General features: G+C 29.0%; 2 protein-coding genes and 1 non-coding gene across 3 annotated transcripts; 1 reads left to right on the forward strand and 2 right to left on the reverse strand.

Annotated features, from left to right (window-relative positions):
- Positions 1-1158: 1158 nt before the first annotated feature.
- On the reverse strand, positions 1159-3065 carry LOC17885982. The gene is made up of 2 exons (XM_006291682.2): positions 2853-3065; positions 1159-2293 (listed from the first exon to the last, which is right to left on the reverse strand). The coding sequence occupies exons 1-2, from the start codon at positions 2901-2903 to the stop codon at positions 1598-1600; spliced, it is 747 nt and encodes a 248-aa protein (XP_006291744.1). The 5' UTR covers positions 2904-3065; the 3' UTR covers positions 1159-1597.
- Positions 3066-11357: 8292 nt separating this feature from the next.
- TRNAG-UCC lies at positions 11358-11429 on the reverse strand. The gene has a single exon. It is a non-coding gene; the product is annotated as a tRNA-Gly (tRNA).
- A 2599-nt stretch (positions 11430-14028) lies between these two features.
- On the forward strand, positions 14029-15533 carry LOC17885021 (SHUGOSHIN 2). The gene is made up of 8 exons (XM_023783309.1): positions 14029-14202; positions 14281-14318; positions 14394-14502; positions 14582-14605; positions 14686-14754; positions 14842-14977; positions 15075-15135; positions 15204-15533. The coding sequence occupies exons 1-8, from the start codon at positions 14077-14079 to the stop codon at positions 15481-15483; spliced, it is 843 nt and encodes a 280-aa protein (XP_023639077.1). The 5' UTR covers positions 14029-14076; the 3' UTR covers positions 15484-15533.
- The last annotated feature ends 3 nt before the right edge of the window (positions 15534-15536 follow it).

Genomic DNA, 15536 nt, shown 5'->3' on the forward strand with positions numbered 1-15536 from the left:
ATGTCTATCTATCATCCGAAAAATCGGTTTCTAGGAAACTAACCAACTCAAAACAAGTAAGATATATAACGAATCTAAATTTCGATAATCGATTTATATCCGTATTTGAACATGATTTTGGAATATCATAAGTCTACCGTTAACAAGATTAATGGTGGTCTCTTAGCCATATTTTAAATTAATAAAATTGAAAAGATTATGCAAGCATGTATAGTACTTCAGAAATATGATAGTAGAAGATGAACGAGATATGTATACTCAGTTTGATGTCACTGAATTCGAACAAGCGGAATCTGCCAGATATACACGGGTGGCTTTCACATATTCTACAAAATGCCTTCAAATTTTGTTGATATGATGGCTAATAGAACTCGATTTCGTGATCGAGCTATGCATCAGCAATTGAAAAAGGATTTGGTCGATCATATATGGACAAATTTTTTTATAAATCAAGTGTAAAACTATTGTGCTTTAAGTTATTTATATTTTAAATACCTCATGTATGTTTTAAAATTTCTCATTTACAATAATTATTAACTTTTCTAAAATTACAATTTTTATTTTTATTTTATTTTTAAATCAATATATTGTTTTCCTAAAAACCCCAAATTAAGAGCCTACCATTAAAGTTACCTAAAAACTAAAAACAAAAATACAACTCTTAACTCTTAATTTTCCTAATTTAAAAATAAACTATTCCTAAAAACAAAATTTAGCCTATTGATAATGTTGCTCTTAGACTCTCTTAATATCATAAATAAACAAGAATCTTGGATGAATCTTTTTGAATGACCAAATGGGAGAAACTTAATTAAACAACAACAAAAAATAAATTAGGAGAGGCCCATGCTAATAGACAGAAGATCTGGTTTTAGATCTTCAGGACCCAACCAAAAAAAAAAACATCAAATCCTTTTTGGTGGTTGGCTTACCCTTCGACTTTTTGGTTCCCACTTCTCACCCATCTCCATTGAAAAAAAGCAATTATTTAACATTGCATTAACATACCTTAAATTAAACTTTTTTGTTGTCAATATACTTTTGAAGTTTCCAAATCACAAGACAAAATATAGACATCTTAAGCCAATCATAGACATCATATTCCATTTCACTAGTATAAATCTCCAATAAATCTTTAGTATTTTACACCAAGGGAAATGAACATAGATGATAACAAATTGGAAAAAAACAAAACATCCCAATAGTTTTACATTCATGGAGCCAAAACATGGATGTGTAATTGGGTTTAGGAAACAAAACAAATCAATCAGCAAAACAAAAAGAAAAGCAAATAAGCAAAACTCTCACACTTGGTAAAAAAAAAAAACTCAAGTTTGAGTTTTTGAGTTAAACCAGGGGAGTTTCATTCCCATCACTCTCTAAATCTAAACCCTAAATGGATCAGATTCACACTCTCCTCACAAACTTTAAAATCAAGCTCTATCTACAACAAACTGACTAAAAAAGATCACTCTCACTAGAACCCTAATACTGAAAGTGATCTGTGTATTGGTATATTAGAAGACTATATATTAGTACTTTTGTTGAGTAAGGAGAAAAATAGATCAGTAGCAGCTCGATCCGGCGTAGTTTCTTGTTAATGGAGAAGAACTTTCTGATACTTAGTTTCTGAGTATGTTTCATCTGAGATTGAGAATGCCCTTTTCTTGTTGGTGTTACCACAACCATTGTTCTGAAACTGAGGTGGTGGGATGGTGACTGGAGGGATCTCAGAGGTCTCAAGTGGTGGTGGAGGATGACGCCATTGAGGTAAAGGACCGGCTAAGAGAAGTGTCTGAAGCAAAGGACCAGCCTTGATAACAGCTTGTAAGAGTTTTCCCTTTTCAGGAAGTGGCTTTTCAGGTAACAATGTAGCCATCATCTCATCTCCTGAGACTTCAATTTGTTGTTGGTTCATCATCACCGGATCGATTACTGATGGTGACATTATGCTCTCTTCGGTGTCTGAAGACGAAAAGCTCTTGTTGGAGTTAAGCTGAGGCTGAGGCTGAACTTGCTCGTCTTCAATAATACTTGAAGCTCCAGATAAAGGAGGAGTGATAAGTTCTTGTTTCTGATTCTGATGTTGTTTCTGTTGAAGCAAGAGATTGTTGATGATGAGATGATGACATTTCTCTAACGCTTCGTCTCTTTCTTTGAGGGTTTTGGTTAAAACATCTTCAAGATGGATTAATTGTTCATCTCTCTTCCTTAGTTCCTCTTGAGCCACGAGCTTCGTTTGTTCTAGCTCTAGTGTAGTGTACACAAGAGTCTGTCTTAACTCTTCCGTTGTCTAAACAAATCAACAGAGAAACACAAAACAATCAGACAGAGAAACAGAGAAAACCACTAAAAATTTGAGCTTTCATTTACAGATTCATATCACAATTAGGGCTTTTGGCTACAAATGACAAGCGCAGAGACACCCAAGTTTCCCAAAAATCTCGTCTTTTTTACATCTAATTTACAAACAGAACATGCAGATTCATATCAAAATTAGAGCTTTTGGTCACAAATTAAGCAAAATTTCTTCAAAGTCTTGTCTTTTCCGACTAATTTACACACAAAAATGTGAAATTTAAGCTAAAAAACTAAGATTAAGAACACCCATTATACAGAATCAAGCTAAGAAATTGATGAATGTATAAAATTCCAAGTGTAATTCGAGTAACCCAGTTACAGAGTATGAAACTTGACTTTGGTTAAAGGTTCGGTTTTTAATACACAAACAAAGAAGAAGACACAAGAAATTCATGATTTTGGACACACATTATGCGTAGATCTAAGCAAAACAGTGGACACAATGCAAGAAAACAGAGGAAACAGAGGATACAGAGAAAAAAAGTCTATACCTTTCCATGAGAGAAGTAAGCCCAGCTAAGAAGAGCATTGCTTTGGTCCATGTTCCTTACTAAAACTGAAGCTAAACTAAGAGATGTTTAGATTATGTAAACAAGTGTGAGGAGAGAGCAAAACAGAGAAGAACAGAGAGAGATGGGTTAAGTGGAGAGGAGTAAGTAAGAGAGGAGAGTTATAAAAGTAGTGAAGAAACTTCATGGACTGCTTTATGGATGTGCCTGTCATATAGAGAGCTTTCAACATCTTTTTACCTTCAGTATCCAATATATTCTACAAAAGTTGATAACCCCACCCAAAATTTTCTATTATTGTTTTCATTTTTTTCTTTTAATATTAATTCATTAGGGTTTATTAATTTATTAATAAACTGTACTATAATATAACTGGATATCACTTATTATACCAGGATTATTTTAGTAAATTGTAGATGTGTATCAATTATACCCAAATTTCTTTAAAAATTACAAACAAAATAATCCTAAATCGTAGACTTTACAAGTAAAACATTTAATTTACCGTTTTTTGTAACGGAATTAATTACAAGAAACTGTTATTTTTAGTTTTGTCATTTTTTCTAAATTTTTATAGATTTATTATTTTTGAATATTTAGAAATTATAATAATAATATTGTGAAGGTTTAGATGATTGCACTACATAGTAGACTAATGAAATGGACATTCCAATTTAAAACAAATTGTAGTTTTAAAAACCATAAAATGGTGGTAACTTCCACATTTAGTATCCAAATCCTCTAATAATTTTAAGTTCTAAAAAAAAATGCTAGCACTAAAAACAAAATATATACTGTAAGAAAATTAATGTCCATATTAATAAAGCAATAAGTGATTCATACTTATTTATGTAATCCGTTTCTATTTTGGACCGGTATTCGCGGAATAATTTGTAAAATTAAATAAGATAAAGGTTAGTTAAAGATAAGAAATGAAATAGTATAACTTTAGATTGCTAAATACAACCAAAAAATTAAAAATCTGTTTTCAACAAAAGTTTTTTTCTTTTTCTAAATAGTTATTACAGTGATAGAACTATTTATTTACTGTTCCTACTAAGTAAGTACCAAACAATAGCATCTCAAGGGTTTGGTGCAGTGACCAATACCGTAGTTTACGTACTTGCTGGGTCTCAATTTCTTGGAGTATGTTTGTTTTCTTCTTTCGTGTTGTCAATGGATACAACAGCATTTTTCTTGTCTTTTACACAAAGACGAAACAAGTTTATAATGTCTTTGACATTTACAACCATTTCACACTACATAAAAGTCTATACCGAGAAGAATGCTATTTGCATTTAGTTTTCTTGCCATGTTTTTGTAACGTATATGCATTTTCATTATTGTCTTCGTAGAAAATTTTGGACATTAGATCAAAGACCTACGACAAAAATAAGAATCTCTCTATCAATATTGGGGCTTAAAGCTATCAACTCACACAAACAAAAAATACTCTTATATTTTTTTTTAAGAAAATAGGACTCTGAATTGTGTGATACGACTACTCGTAATGTTCTCACTTATTTCTATTTCTTGAGCAAAACAAGAGATTCTTACGAACAATGCCAATTTATAAGGTAAATTTTACGAAGATAACATTATTGCTAAAATCTTGTGAATTTTTCATTTTTGAACACTTAATTTTTGTTTTTTACCAATATTTTTGTTAAAATACATATTTTATAACAAATACTTTCTCTGTTTCACATTGTATGATGTTTTATAATTTTTTTTTGTTTCTAAAAGATTGATTTTGTAGATTAAAAAGTTAAAACTAAAATTTTACTCTATGTTTTTCTTTACGTGACAGTTATCTAATGATTTATATTTTCTCTTTTTATCAAAATTTAATTTATAAATAAATAATTAATTTTATTTTAATATGTGTGAAAAAACCCAAAGCATCAACTTTTTAGAATCCAAGAGAGTGTTAAACTTTAAAACCAAATGGAATCGATTAAACTCAAAAATAATAGGTAAAACATATATTAATCATATTTTTATAGCTTAAAAATAATAAATACATAAAATTTTAGATAAAATGGCAAAATCTATAAATCCCATCATGAAAATAGCAAATTTATAATTGATTCTTAAAACGAGCATTTGAGAAGAGTACTAAGTACATTTCAAGGGATATTATGCATATATTTGGACGTGATTCTTGATTTCTATATTTAAATAAATCGAGGTTACAAAAGATCTAGGCAGTGTCGTATTTTTTTTTTTATAATCTAAGTGGACTTGCACTGTTTCACATTGCTTTAGTTTTACTTTTTCTCATCTTAAGATATTCTAGTTTATAGTATAAGAAATATTGAAAAATAGCTACCGTCTCAAGTTCGTTCATGATGATCATTTAGACGTGAACCATTTCTTCTTGGATCTTTCTACTTATATTACAAGTTTGTAGGATATATATGTTTTTTGTTTTGGACAACTTATGATATGTTATTATATGATCGGAAGATCTCTTTAACAAAAAGAAAAGATCATAAGATCTCATTTGGAATTTATAAACTAAATTTATGGTTGTTATTATAATATAAGGTGATATTATTAAAATTCACATATACAATCTAGCTTTACAGAGAAAGTGGTCAACGTAGACATTTCTGGTAAACTTTTTTTTCTTCGAAAACATGTGCATGCAGCCCTCAACACAAACAAAGTCACTGGTTTTGTCTAAATGAAGGAAACATGTATTATCGTAAGTTTATAATGTGAAATTTTAAGAAACAAATGACTACAATCATGTGAAAATGTAATTTGATCTCAAGAATTTATGCATTGTATTTGTATCATATGTGTGTTTTGTAAACGCACAGAGTCAAATATGACGTGGATTCCATTGAAAGCAAAAAGAAGCTAGTAAGTAAACATTTTCCACCAATATCTACAAAAAGTTTATGGAATCACTTTTCAATTATGAACCTCCACACCAGTCATGTCTTGGCTCCCAAAATTCACTTTTGTATTTAATATTTATAATATGACTAAACACAAATTTGATAAAAAGAAATGTATTCAAAATGCTTTTAAAGTTATAAAATGTATTCAGTAATTTTATACATTGTTAAAATTTATTTCGATAATTTTTGTTTTTGAAATCATTTTGACGGTAGTTAGTCGAAATTTGCAAAGCCATATCTTAGAGATAGTTCAGAGATAAAGCAAATAACCATATAATTCTGATAATGTATATAGCCTTTAAGGTTTACATATTTCAATATAAAATTCTTCCTAGAATGCTTTTACTTTAGTCAATCAACTTTCTGGCTATTTTTATCTAAATTTGGGTTATAATATGTTGGGAGATGAACTAGATCGATTAAGCCAAATTAAGATTGACCATACAATTACTTAGGAATTTTTTTTCGTAATTAGAATTGAATAATAATAAAAAGTTAAAAAAAAAAGTATTGAACATTTTTAGTTTAATTGAATTGTTATTGTTTTATGCGTATTTAATTACTACATAATGAATTATAAAATATTATTAATGAATTATAAAATTAATTAAGAAATTATTTATTTATTAAAATAAATTAGAACAGGATATTAACATGTTCGAGTGTGGGAGACCTCCATCTTAACAAAACAATTAGAGGAGTATAAATTTGAAGTATGAAAATCGTTTAAAAAATAAGTTTTATCTTTTTATTGTTTCTGATAATTTGCTTACATGTATCATTCTCTTTAATGTAAAAAAAAAATAAAAATTCTGAGGTTTCTATCCTTGCTTGTTTCAAATTTTTTTAAAGATAAAAAATATTTTGTAGAAACTACGTAGTAATTCAATTATATTAAATCTTTGTTATACATTCTGTGATTTTAAACAATTTATTTTTATAAAACAATTTGAAAGAGTAATTTTTCTGGGTTGATAAAAGAGTTAATTAATGCCCACTTTTCCAGGAAATGAAAAAGGAAGAAAAAGAAACATGAACATTCACTGGATATAGAAGTAAACAAGGAAAATAATATCTCTATTTTGGGTTTTTTTGAGCAAGCGTTAACATCATAATAATTACAATCATGATGGTCATATTAATGGGTATCACATGGTAATATATTTATTGGTTATGTTCATTATATTGAAATGACCCTCGAGACTTTAACATTAAAACAACAACTAATCATTATTAGAAAAAAAAATCATATTAAGTAATAATTTCATTTTTTATGCACACATATTAAAAATTACATAAATTATATACTTTTTTTTTGTCTCGTCTATATGCAAACAATGTAATTATATTAAGTTTTTGCACACATATAAAAATGTACATAAACTTTTTTTGGTCTAATCTATAGTAAAACAGAATATTCATAAAACCCCATATTAAATATAAATATTTACCTTAAACTGTTTTAAATTAAAATATGTGTACATTGGCATTTACAATGATGGGAAATTAGGGTCCAAATATATAACTCAAATTGGGCTGCAAAATAGCTACATTATATGTAACAATCGTAATCAATCATATAAAACAATTGACTATGGGTTGTTCTGGCTAATACTTTGGCCACATAACAACAAATGATCAATTCGACAATACATGTAAATGCACACTGTGTTTTGGACTAGCAAAAGAAGAATTAAGAAATTTCTAAGTAAGTTTTGTTTTCGTTGCCATCTTCTCATTACCTAGTAACTTCTTGCTGTTTTCAGTAGTCACGTCCGTGGCATACAAATCATTTTCTCATGGTCATGAGTCATGACTCATGTATATATAATACATTCTCCTCAAATAATTCACTTTTAACAAATTATATGCGAGAAAATAGCAAAAGGTAACCCAAACTATTTGCTGGCGGTATTATGAGACCCGGTAAATAGCAATTTAAACTTACAAAAAATCAAATTCCCAACTTAAATTATATGAAATCCGCCAAAATCAACATATATCGAAACAATGTTAGTTAACTATTTAACGGCGATGAGTCATCCGACTAATCAAACAAGAGAGAAGGGTAAAATTACTAAACCTATCTTTCAAAAGACTAAACCCAAACAGGCGATTGGGAAGAAATTTTGTTGACTCCTCTCAAACGATGTAACATGATTTGGTCCAGTGAAGACTTTAAGACATTGAGGTTGACTCTTGCTCCCAATAGTGGTGTTATGTTTCCCCTAATTAAAAACACTAAAAGAAAAATCAAATTCACAAATATATATATATATATGTATATAGTTAGAAATTACATGTATAATTAATTTTTGTAAATAGTAACATAAAAAAAATTCCAAGATTTTAAGACAATATTAGAGTTGAGACGTATAACGACTAGCTATGGCCTATGGTTATGTTAAAATTCGCAATGGATATAGACTCATTTCTTTTATGAAAGTAGACAAATGATTCATATATATAATCTGTATCTACAAAATATAACAAAATAGACTACGCAAAGTATTGTGTGCCCTTTAAAACTCAAAATTTAATAAATCACCTATATTTGGTAGTCAAAATAATATAATGTTTTATACAAATTAAAAACTCCGATGAATCGATTACTCGACGAGTACACTCACCCTAAAAAATTAGTCATGTGGTAAATATCGAAATTACTCTCTGTCTCTCTCTTTATATATATATATAAATTTGTAATATTAATTTGAGTTTTTTTTAGTTCATCGTTGAATACATTTTCACAACAAAAACAATGTAATCCTAAAGTTTTTGAAATATTTGCATAGACAGCTCATTTTATTAGTTCCACTTTTATATACACATGAAGATGTCTATAAATATATTAGCAAAAGGCCCACATTATCCAAATCTAAGTAACGCGCAATGAATATGATCGTGTTGGCGATTTGACAAACATTAGATTATTCACTCACACTTATTGGGTTTAAGGTTTGTGTCCGAAGCCACATAAATGGGAAGCATTTGTTGTATTTGTATGAAGACATAACACAAGACATGATGCTTTGCTTCCATTTTATTCAATATGATTAATCATGAAAACTCAACTTTTTCTTGTTCACGCATTTTTTTTTCTTTCTAATTAAGTTCCTTAATCACGATAACAAGGCAAAAACCAAATTGCATATTTTGTCGGCCAATAATTTCTCATGATGTTCTTAAAGTAAAAAAAATATTGTGATAATTAATCCAAATATAGTTTGTAGGAATCTTAACTATAAATAACAAAAAACATAAAACCAACCGTTTTGGCAGTTAAAGAGGTATCGATTCTATAGAAATGACTTTAAGAGAATCATATTGTACCTCTATGTAAGAAAATATATGCATAATGTTGTATACCTTTGACTGACACTTTGAGTAAAGTGTTTATTGGTTTTTTTTGATGGAATAATTCACTCTCCAATGTTATATATTTAATCTGATGTAATGGTACGAAAATTAAATATATAGTTTTGATACATTATGTGAGAAAGGGTTTGCATTATATAACCATTTAAACATAGTGATTTTGGTGTCACTTACATAATCAAAGGTTTTAGACCTTCAGTTCATAGTCTATTTAGGTAAAAGAATAACAGTAAATAAATTATTTTCTGTGTTGTAAATAGGATTTGAATCCAAGACACAATCACACTTTTTTTTGCTAATTTTTGTTTTTTGAGAGATAAGAAATAAATTAAAGAAAACAAACTTGAACACAATAATTCATATAAAATAATTCTTACTCGATTACCAGAACAAAATGAATAATCAACCAAGTCTTGAGTAAAATATTTGATATATTATGTGTCGCGTAAGAGGATGTGTCAAACAACACTCACAAGTTGTGTAGAAACAGATACCTATCATATGGTTAAAAATAATATGTAATTGTTCGCATTTAACAAATCTAGTATTATGTTGAAATCTGAGTCTCCCATAATTATCAAAATGTTCAGAGGCTAATATTTTTTTGATCAAGTGTCTGAGCAGATTTTGGACGATATTTCGGTCAACTACATCTTTTAATATATGCTACATTCTTTTTGGGTTAATTGAAAACTGAATTACAATCCCCACACCATCTTTGTTTCTCAATTTTTGTGTTTAGGATAGGCGAGTAAATGTTGATGACTCTAACATTTGACATTATCTTAGCAGGTTAGGGTTTTCGATTACCGTTTTCGGAAACAGAACTAGAACAGAGATAAGCCAAACGAACAAGAAAACAAAACTAAAAACATTAAAACCAAAGCTAAGCCGATCCTCCCAACGCCATTAACCTCCTATCACAAGAAATTAGATAGTTGAGATTTAATCTTATTTATTTTATATTTTTAAATCATTTTTGGCAAGTGTGTGGATATAATTTACACATCATTAATAATAAGACGTATTATATGTATTTCCCATTAAGCACCAGTGTCCAATGAATCCTATTTTATTTTTTGGTTAAATAGGAAGTAATATAATTAGATACAATAAACGATAATGGTAAAAACTAGACATTCAATGAATTATTAATTTTTCTTGCTTTGGCTAAATAATAAAAATCTATGTTGTTAATAATATGCAATATGTAAATTTGAATTCTGAGGTGGTAAAGCAACACTATTATTAGTACATATCACTTTAGTATATGTCCATATGCCTTATATTATTCTTAATATTATTTATTATTTTTGTAATAGATGATATTAGCCCGGTGATTACCAAATTTCATCATAGTAGTTACATATATAAATATTATAGTATTATACTCGGAAAAATTAAAACAAAGATATAACATTTGTACAAAACTAGCTAGTATTGTTAATATGGATAGCTATTTTCCCAATAAATGTGAGATAAACGATTTAAACTCGTGAAATCTAACTAAATGGAACTTTTTGAATGCTATGTGAAAATATATTTTATTTGTCCTAACTTTTTGTATTGTTTGCATATATTTTGTTAGAAACCGTGTGGGTTTCATTTCATTTAAATATTTTCAAAGGAAAATTTCTATCGACAATTGGTCCATCATCCACCATGTATGAACTTTTTGGTGGGTCGTCAATATCAAAATACAACCTTATCATTTTTTTCAAAGATCTTTTAGATTCTAAACGGTCATTATCAAACAAAAACAAAACAAAAAGAACCTAAATTTATGTTACTATAATTTCATGTTACTAGTTAATATTGCGAATAAAAACTCTAAAAGACTGTAACAGCCTATACAAGTGGTATTATATAATTTCCATTACTTTTATCTCCCAAGATATCCTTTGTTAGAAAAGTGACAACTTAACATTACAAATTTTTAAAATGGTAGAAAATAACAGATGTAATAAAATTATTCAATATTCATATTTGTAAGTAAATGTTGATGTTTATGTTTTTGAATAAATTCATATTTCTAGAAAAACATTTTTCATATTATCTATACATCATTAATCAAAAGAGAACAAACAGAAACCAAAAGAGAAGAAAAATCATATGCCACAAAAAGGCCTACTAGAGCCTGTCTCGGCCCATACACTGAAAATGGGCCTATGGAAAATTAATAATTAAAAATTAAAAATGCGTCTGCCGGGAGTCGAACACGGGTCTATTGCTTGGAAGGCAATTATCCTAACCGTTGGACTACAGACGCTTTTGTATAAAATTTGTTTAATATGTAATATACTTTAATTTGCTTTTCAATCATAGAATTAAACTATTACAATGCCTTTTTTTTTTTTTGAATAAATGTAAAATTTTGTTCAGTCCAAAAAAGTCTTTTAACATCAGATGCATCCTTATTTTGAAAAAATAAATAATAGCTAAATATTATAATTAAGAGTGAGTGTTAAACCAAACTTGAAGGCCATCAGCATATTTGTGAGAGTGTTGTTGCAACAGTTAAATTGATTGTTTAGGTTGTTAATAGTTTGATCAACATAGAAAATGCAAGTAACGTTGGTGATTAAATTAACAAAAAAATTATCATTGGTTTTTTTTTTTTGTACACATAAAAATTCATACTAATTACAAAATTTTATATAAACAAGGACTCAACAACGAAAAACACAAAGCCGGAATATATAAAAAAAACAACATTACAAAATAACATCGTAAAACTGAGATAGAACAATTAATGTAAAGAGCATATCACTCGAGAAGGAAGATTCACAATTCAATAAGGTTTTTCTGTGATGCCCTCCATCTAATCCATAAAGGAAACAAGTTATAAACATGTCCACAAGATTTAAAAAAAGAAGTAAAAACCATGATTAGTAGTTAAATTTAATTAATTTCATTACTAATACCTTGATCATAGCCAAAAGAGACACTAACTCAGATACTATATCATCATCTTACTATGGTTGAATTTGGTAACATGAAAAATATTATTAGTTTCAGTTTCCATCCAAATGGTTGAATGAGCTTTTACTGATATTTGTCTTTTGTGGTTCATTATGTAATCAAATATTTGAATATTATGCAACCATTATAGTTAGTAAACACATATTTACACGAAAATCCTTTAATTATTATATATTTTGTTTTGAAATCTTAAATTTGAACCTATATTATATATTTGCTATTTTTTATATTGGCATAGATTTTACTTATGTTTTGCCTAGTTTTTGTTATATTTTTTTTCTCCTTTTATTTTAGTACTTTTAACAGTTATAATCTATCAATAGAGTTATAGTAGTAACTAAAAACAGTTTATTCTTACAAGGCATCAGAAAGAGAGAAAAAAAACTTAATTTTATGTTTTATATTTAATCGTATATTTCAAATTTTATGATCAATCTAAAGAACAATTAGTGGTTATTGTTGGTTTGCTAGTCGAGGTCATATTTTGAGGTGTTTTCACTAGTATATAAATTTCCTATTACTAGGAAACGAAAGCTAAGCAATTTTAACTTACATGGGTGCCAAAAATAAACACCTGGTGGATCCCTATGTACTTATGAAGTTATGAACCAACGTGAGCCGAACCTCATAGACACCCATATCCCATGTAGTTGAACCAGTCCAAGAAATGTGCATATCCCAAAGGAAATCTGTAGAACAAAAAACAAAATTTGAATCTAAATTAACTCATGTTTTTATTTTCCAAAATCTGTATTAGAATAAAAGATTTACAAACATAAATATGTTTTGTAAATCTCATGTTTTGGATTTTACATTATATATGTGAAAACATTGTTTTTGACAACTTGATAGAACAGATATGGGAGCCATTAACAACTTTGCTTCTCATGGACTCGGTTAACATTGTGATCTTCTTACCATTTTCTTGTTTTTGATTTTTTTTTTCCTGGAATTATTGTTATTTCAGACCTAAGTATCAAGTTGTTTTATTTTTGAACAACTCCAGTTATCATTCAAATTTAATTTAAACTTATTAACTTACTTGCGTACATTAGTAAAATGATGGAACAATACCAATATATATAAGATAAGTGTTACCGATACCTTATAGAAAGCTACAAAGTTTATGAAGAATTTCTATAATAAATTAATAAGAAGATAACTAAATTCATCAGGTCAGTGATAATTAGTTAAAGTTTTTAAGCAAAAATTACATATACATCACTCGAAATAAAGATAAATATTGGAGTGCATGTCCATAAGCGAACCTTAAGCACCATGTTGAAAAATTGATCTTTCATTTTAAAAGATTTAATCAATAAAGTTTTGCCTTATAACAATACATGAGAAAAATCAATTGAAAAAAACTGACATGGAAAGGAGTCATATAATTTTAGTTTTGCCAACCAACTTGACTCTAATAAGATAAAAGATGGGTTACAAATTTGGTTTGATCCAAAAAACTTAAGTGCTAGAAGACTTTTGGTTTTTCAATCTTCTTTGAAATATGAACATATATAATTCTCCATTCATTTTTTTTCGAAAAAGGTTAAAATGCATCAAGTATACCAAATAGTCTCATGTAGTCTCTAGCCAACAAATACATGAGAAAAATCATTTTCTTATTTTTCCCAACTCCTTTTTGCTTTTGAGAGCCGTTGCCACAAAACGAACCATACTCCAAAACCTACTTTTAAAAATCACTTTCTCTTCTTTTCATTGTTTTTTTCTCTTTGGCTCTTGCTTCTTCGTTTCCCTCCAACTTTTCTCTTTTTCACTATCTCTCAATTTTCAAAAAAAGAATCTTCTTCTTTGTTTTTGAAGTTCGAACAAAATGTATATGCACTTTTATTTACTTTGTTTTCAATTTTGACACTACTCTTGTTGTTTCTTTAGTTGTATGAAATTTCTAGTATCAAGAAACTGAGAGGAGGATGATGAAAAGATCTCCATTTAGTTACAAGATGAGGCATAGTCTCTCTGATATCACTAACTCTCAGCCTCACCAAGAGCTTAATACTGGTTTCGAATCACGTGAACACGTAAACCGGCTAATGAAGGTTACTTTCTTCTCATCCTTGTTTTCCTCTAAATTCTCTTCAATTCTTTTTTCCATTGACTAAACTCGATTTCGACAGGAGAATATAGCATTGGTTAAGCTTCTTGAGGATAGAGAGTATCCTTTTGTTCTATGTAGCTTCAGTTTTTGGTAATTCAAGAAAATATCATTTTTTTTCTTTAACTATAATAGTAAAACGATTGAGCTAAGTAGATATGAATTGCGGAATCTACGCGAAGGCATGCACAATTTGCAAGTACAAAATCTGAGCCTTGCACAATCCAATTCCCAATTCGTAGGCGTAAGATTCATCGTCCCTTTCGTTTTCTTGATTTTCTTTTCGGTATATTGAGTCTGATCATTAAAGGTTTTGTTTGCAGGAGATCAATTTAGCCAGAACCAAGGTGAAATGAAACCACAAACTCTCTCTGGTCATTTGTTTTTGGGGTTGCATTGCTTTGTCTAAGATTTTATAATGTCTCAGGTGAAAGCATTGCACCATGAGGTTAACTGCAAAAATGCTCTGCTTAAGGCTAAATTTTGGGAACAAGAGGTTTGAACATGTTTTGTCGTTTCTCTTATTCATTTTAAAGTAAACTAAAGTTGGATATGTCATATGTGTTGACATTTATTAAAACAGAGAGGTGAAAAAACACAACCAAGAAATGCACTATCAACTGAGAAGGTGATAAATACATCGGACGAAGACTCATCATTAGAGACACCATCACCGAGACCTTTTGTACCAAATAGAAGGCGATTCATCAGAAGCAAATGTATATACATTTTCTTGTTTAGCCTATAACTATTGTCACTACATTCATTTCTTTTTGATTGATAATTCTATATACATCTTGATGGTTTTATTTACAGCCATAGGAGCATCTACTACACACAAGATTGAGGCAGAAAAGGAGAAATCTGAAACCAAAAGGTTTTCACTTAAACCCTTTAAATTCATGTTTCGCTACGCGATATGGAGTCTTGATCGTTATGTTACAGGAGGCGGTCAAGAAGGAGAACAGCTAGAGTGAGATCAGCAACGTACGAAGAAACAGAGAATCTATTTGAGATTGAAGATCTTGAGCTTACTATGCCACCTAATGAGATATGTCGACAAGATAAACCGAAAATGGCCTCGCATACTCGAAAGAAGGAAGATTTACGAGCAATACATCAAGATTGTAAGGTCCATAAATCACCAGTCGATCAACCATTGCGTAGAGCAGCTGAGAAGATACATCCTTATATGTCGTTCGTTACTAATATGAGAAGGTCCTAATACATTGGTAGAGAAAATGTTTGTAATGCGACCGTTTTGTCTTGAGAGTTACT

This window comes from Capsella rubella, unplaced genomic scaffold (assembly GCF_000375325.1).
Source record: "Capsella rubella cultivar Monte Gargano unplaced genomic scaffold, Caprub1_0 scaffold_5, whole genome shotgun sequence".
Lineage (NCBI taxonomy): Eukaryota > Viridiplantae > Streptophyta > Magnoliopsida > Brassicales > Brassicaceae > Capsella > Capsella rubella.

Coding starts and splice junctions, on each gene's coding strand:
- LOC17885982 (XM_006291682.2), bottom strand. CDS start 2,903: ATGGACCAAAGCAATGCTCTTCTTAGCTGGGCTTACTTCTCTCATGGA. Junction 2,294..2,852: donor CTTACTTCTCTCATGGAAAG/GTATAGACTTTT, acceptor TGATTTGTTTAG/ACAACGGAAGAGTTAAGACA.
- LOC17885021 (XM_023783309.1), top strand. CDS start 14,077: ATGATGAAAAGATCTCCATTTAGTTACAAGATGAGGCATAGTCTCTCT. Junction 14,319..14,393: donor AAGCTTCTTGAGGATAGAGA/GTATCCTTTTGT, acceptor TAACTATAATAG/TAAAACGATTGAGCTAAGTA. Junction 15,136..15,203: donor GAGAAATCTGAAACCAAAAG/GTTTTCACTTAA, acceptor GTTATGTTACAG/GAGGCGGTCAAGAAGGAGAA.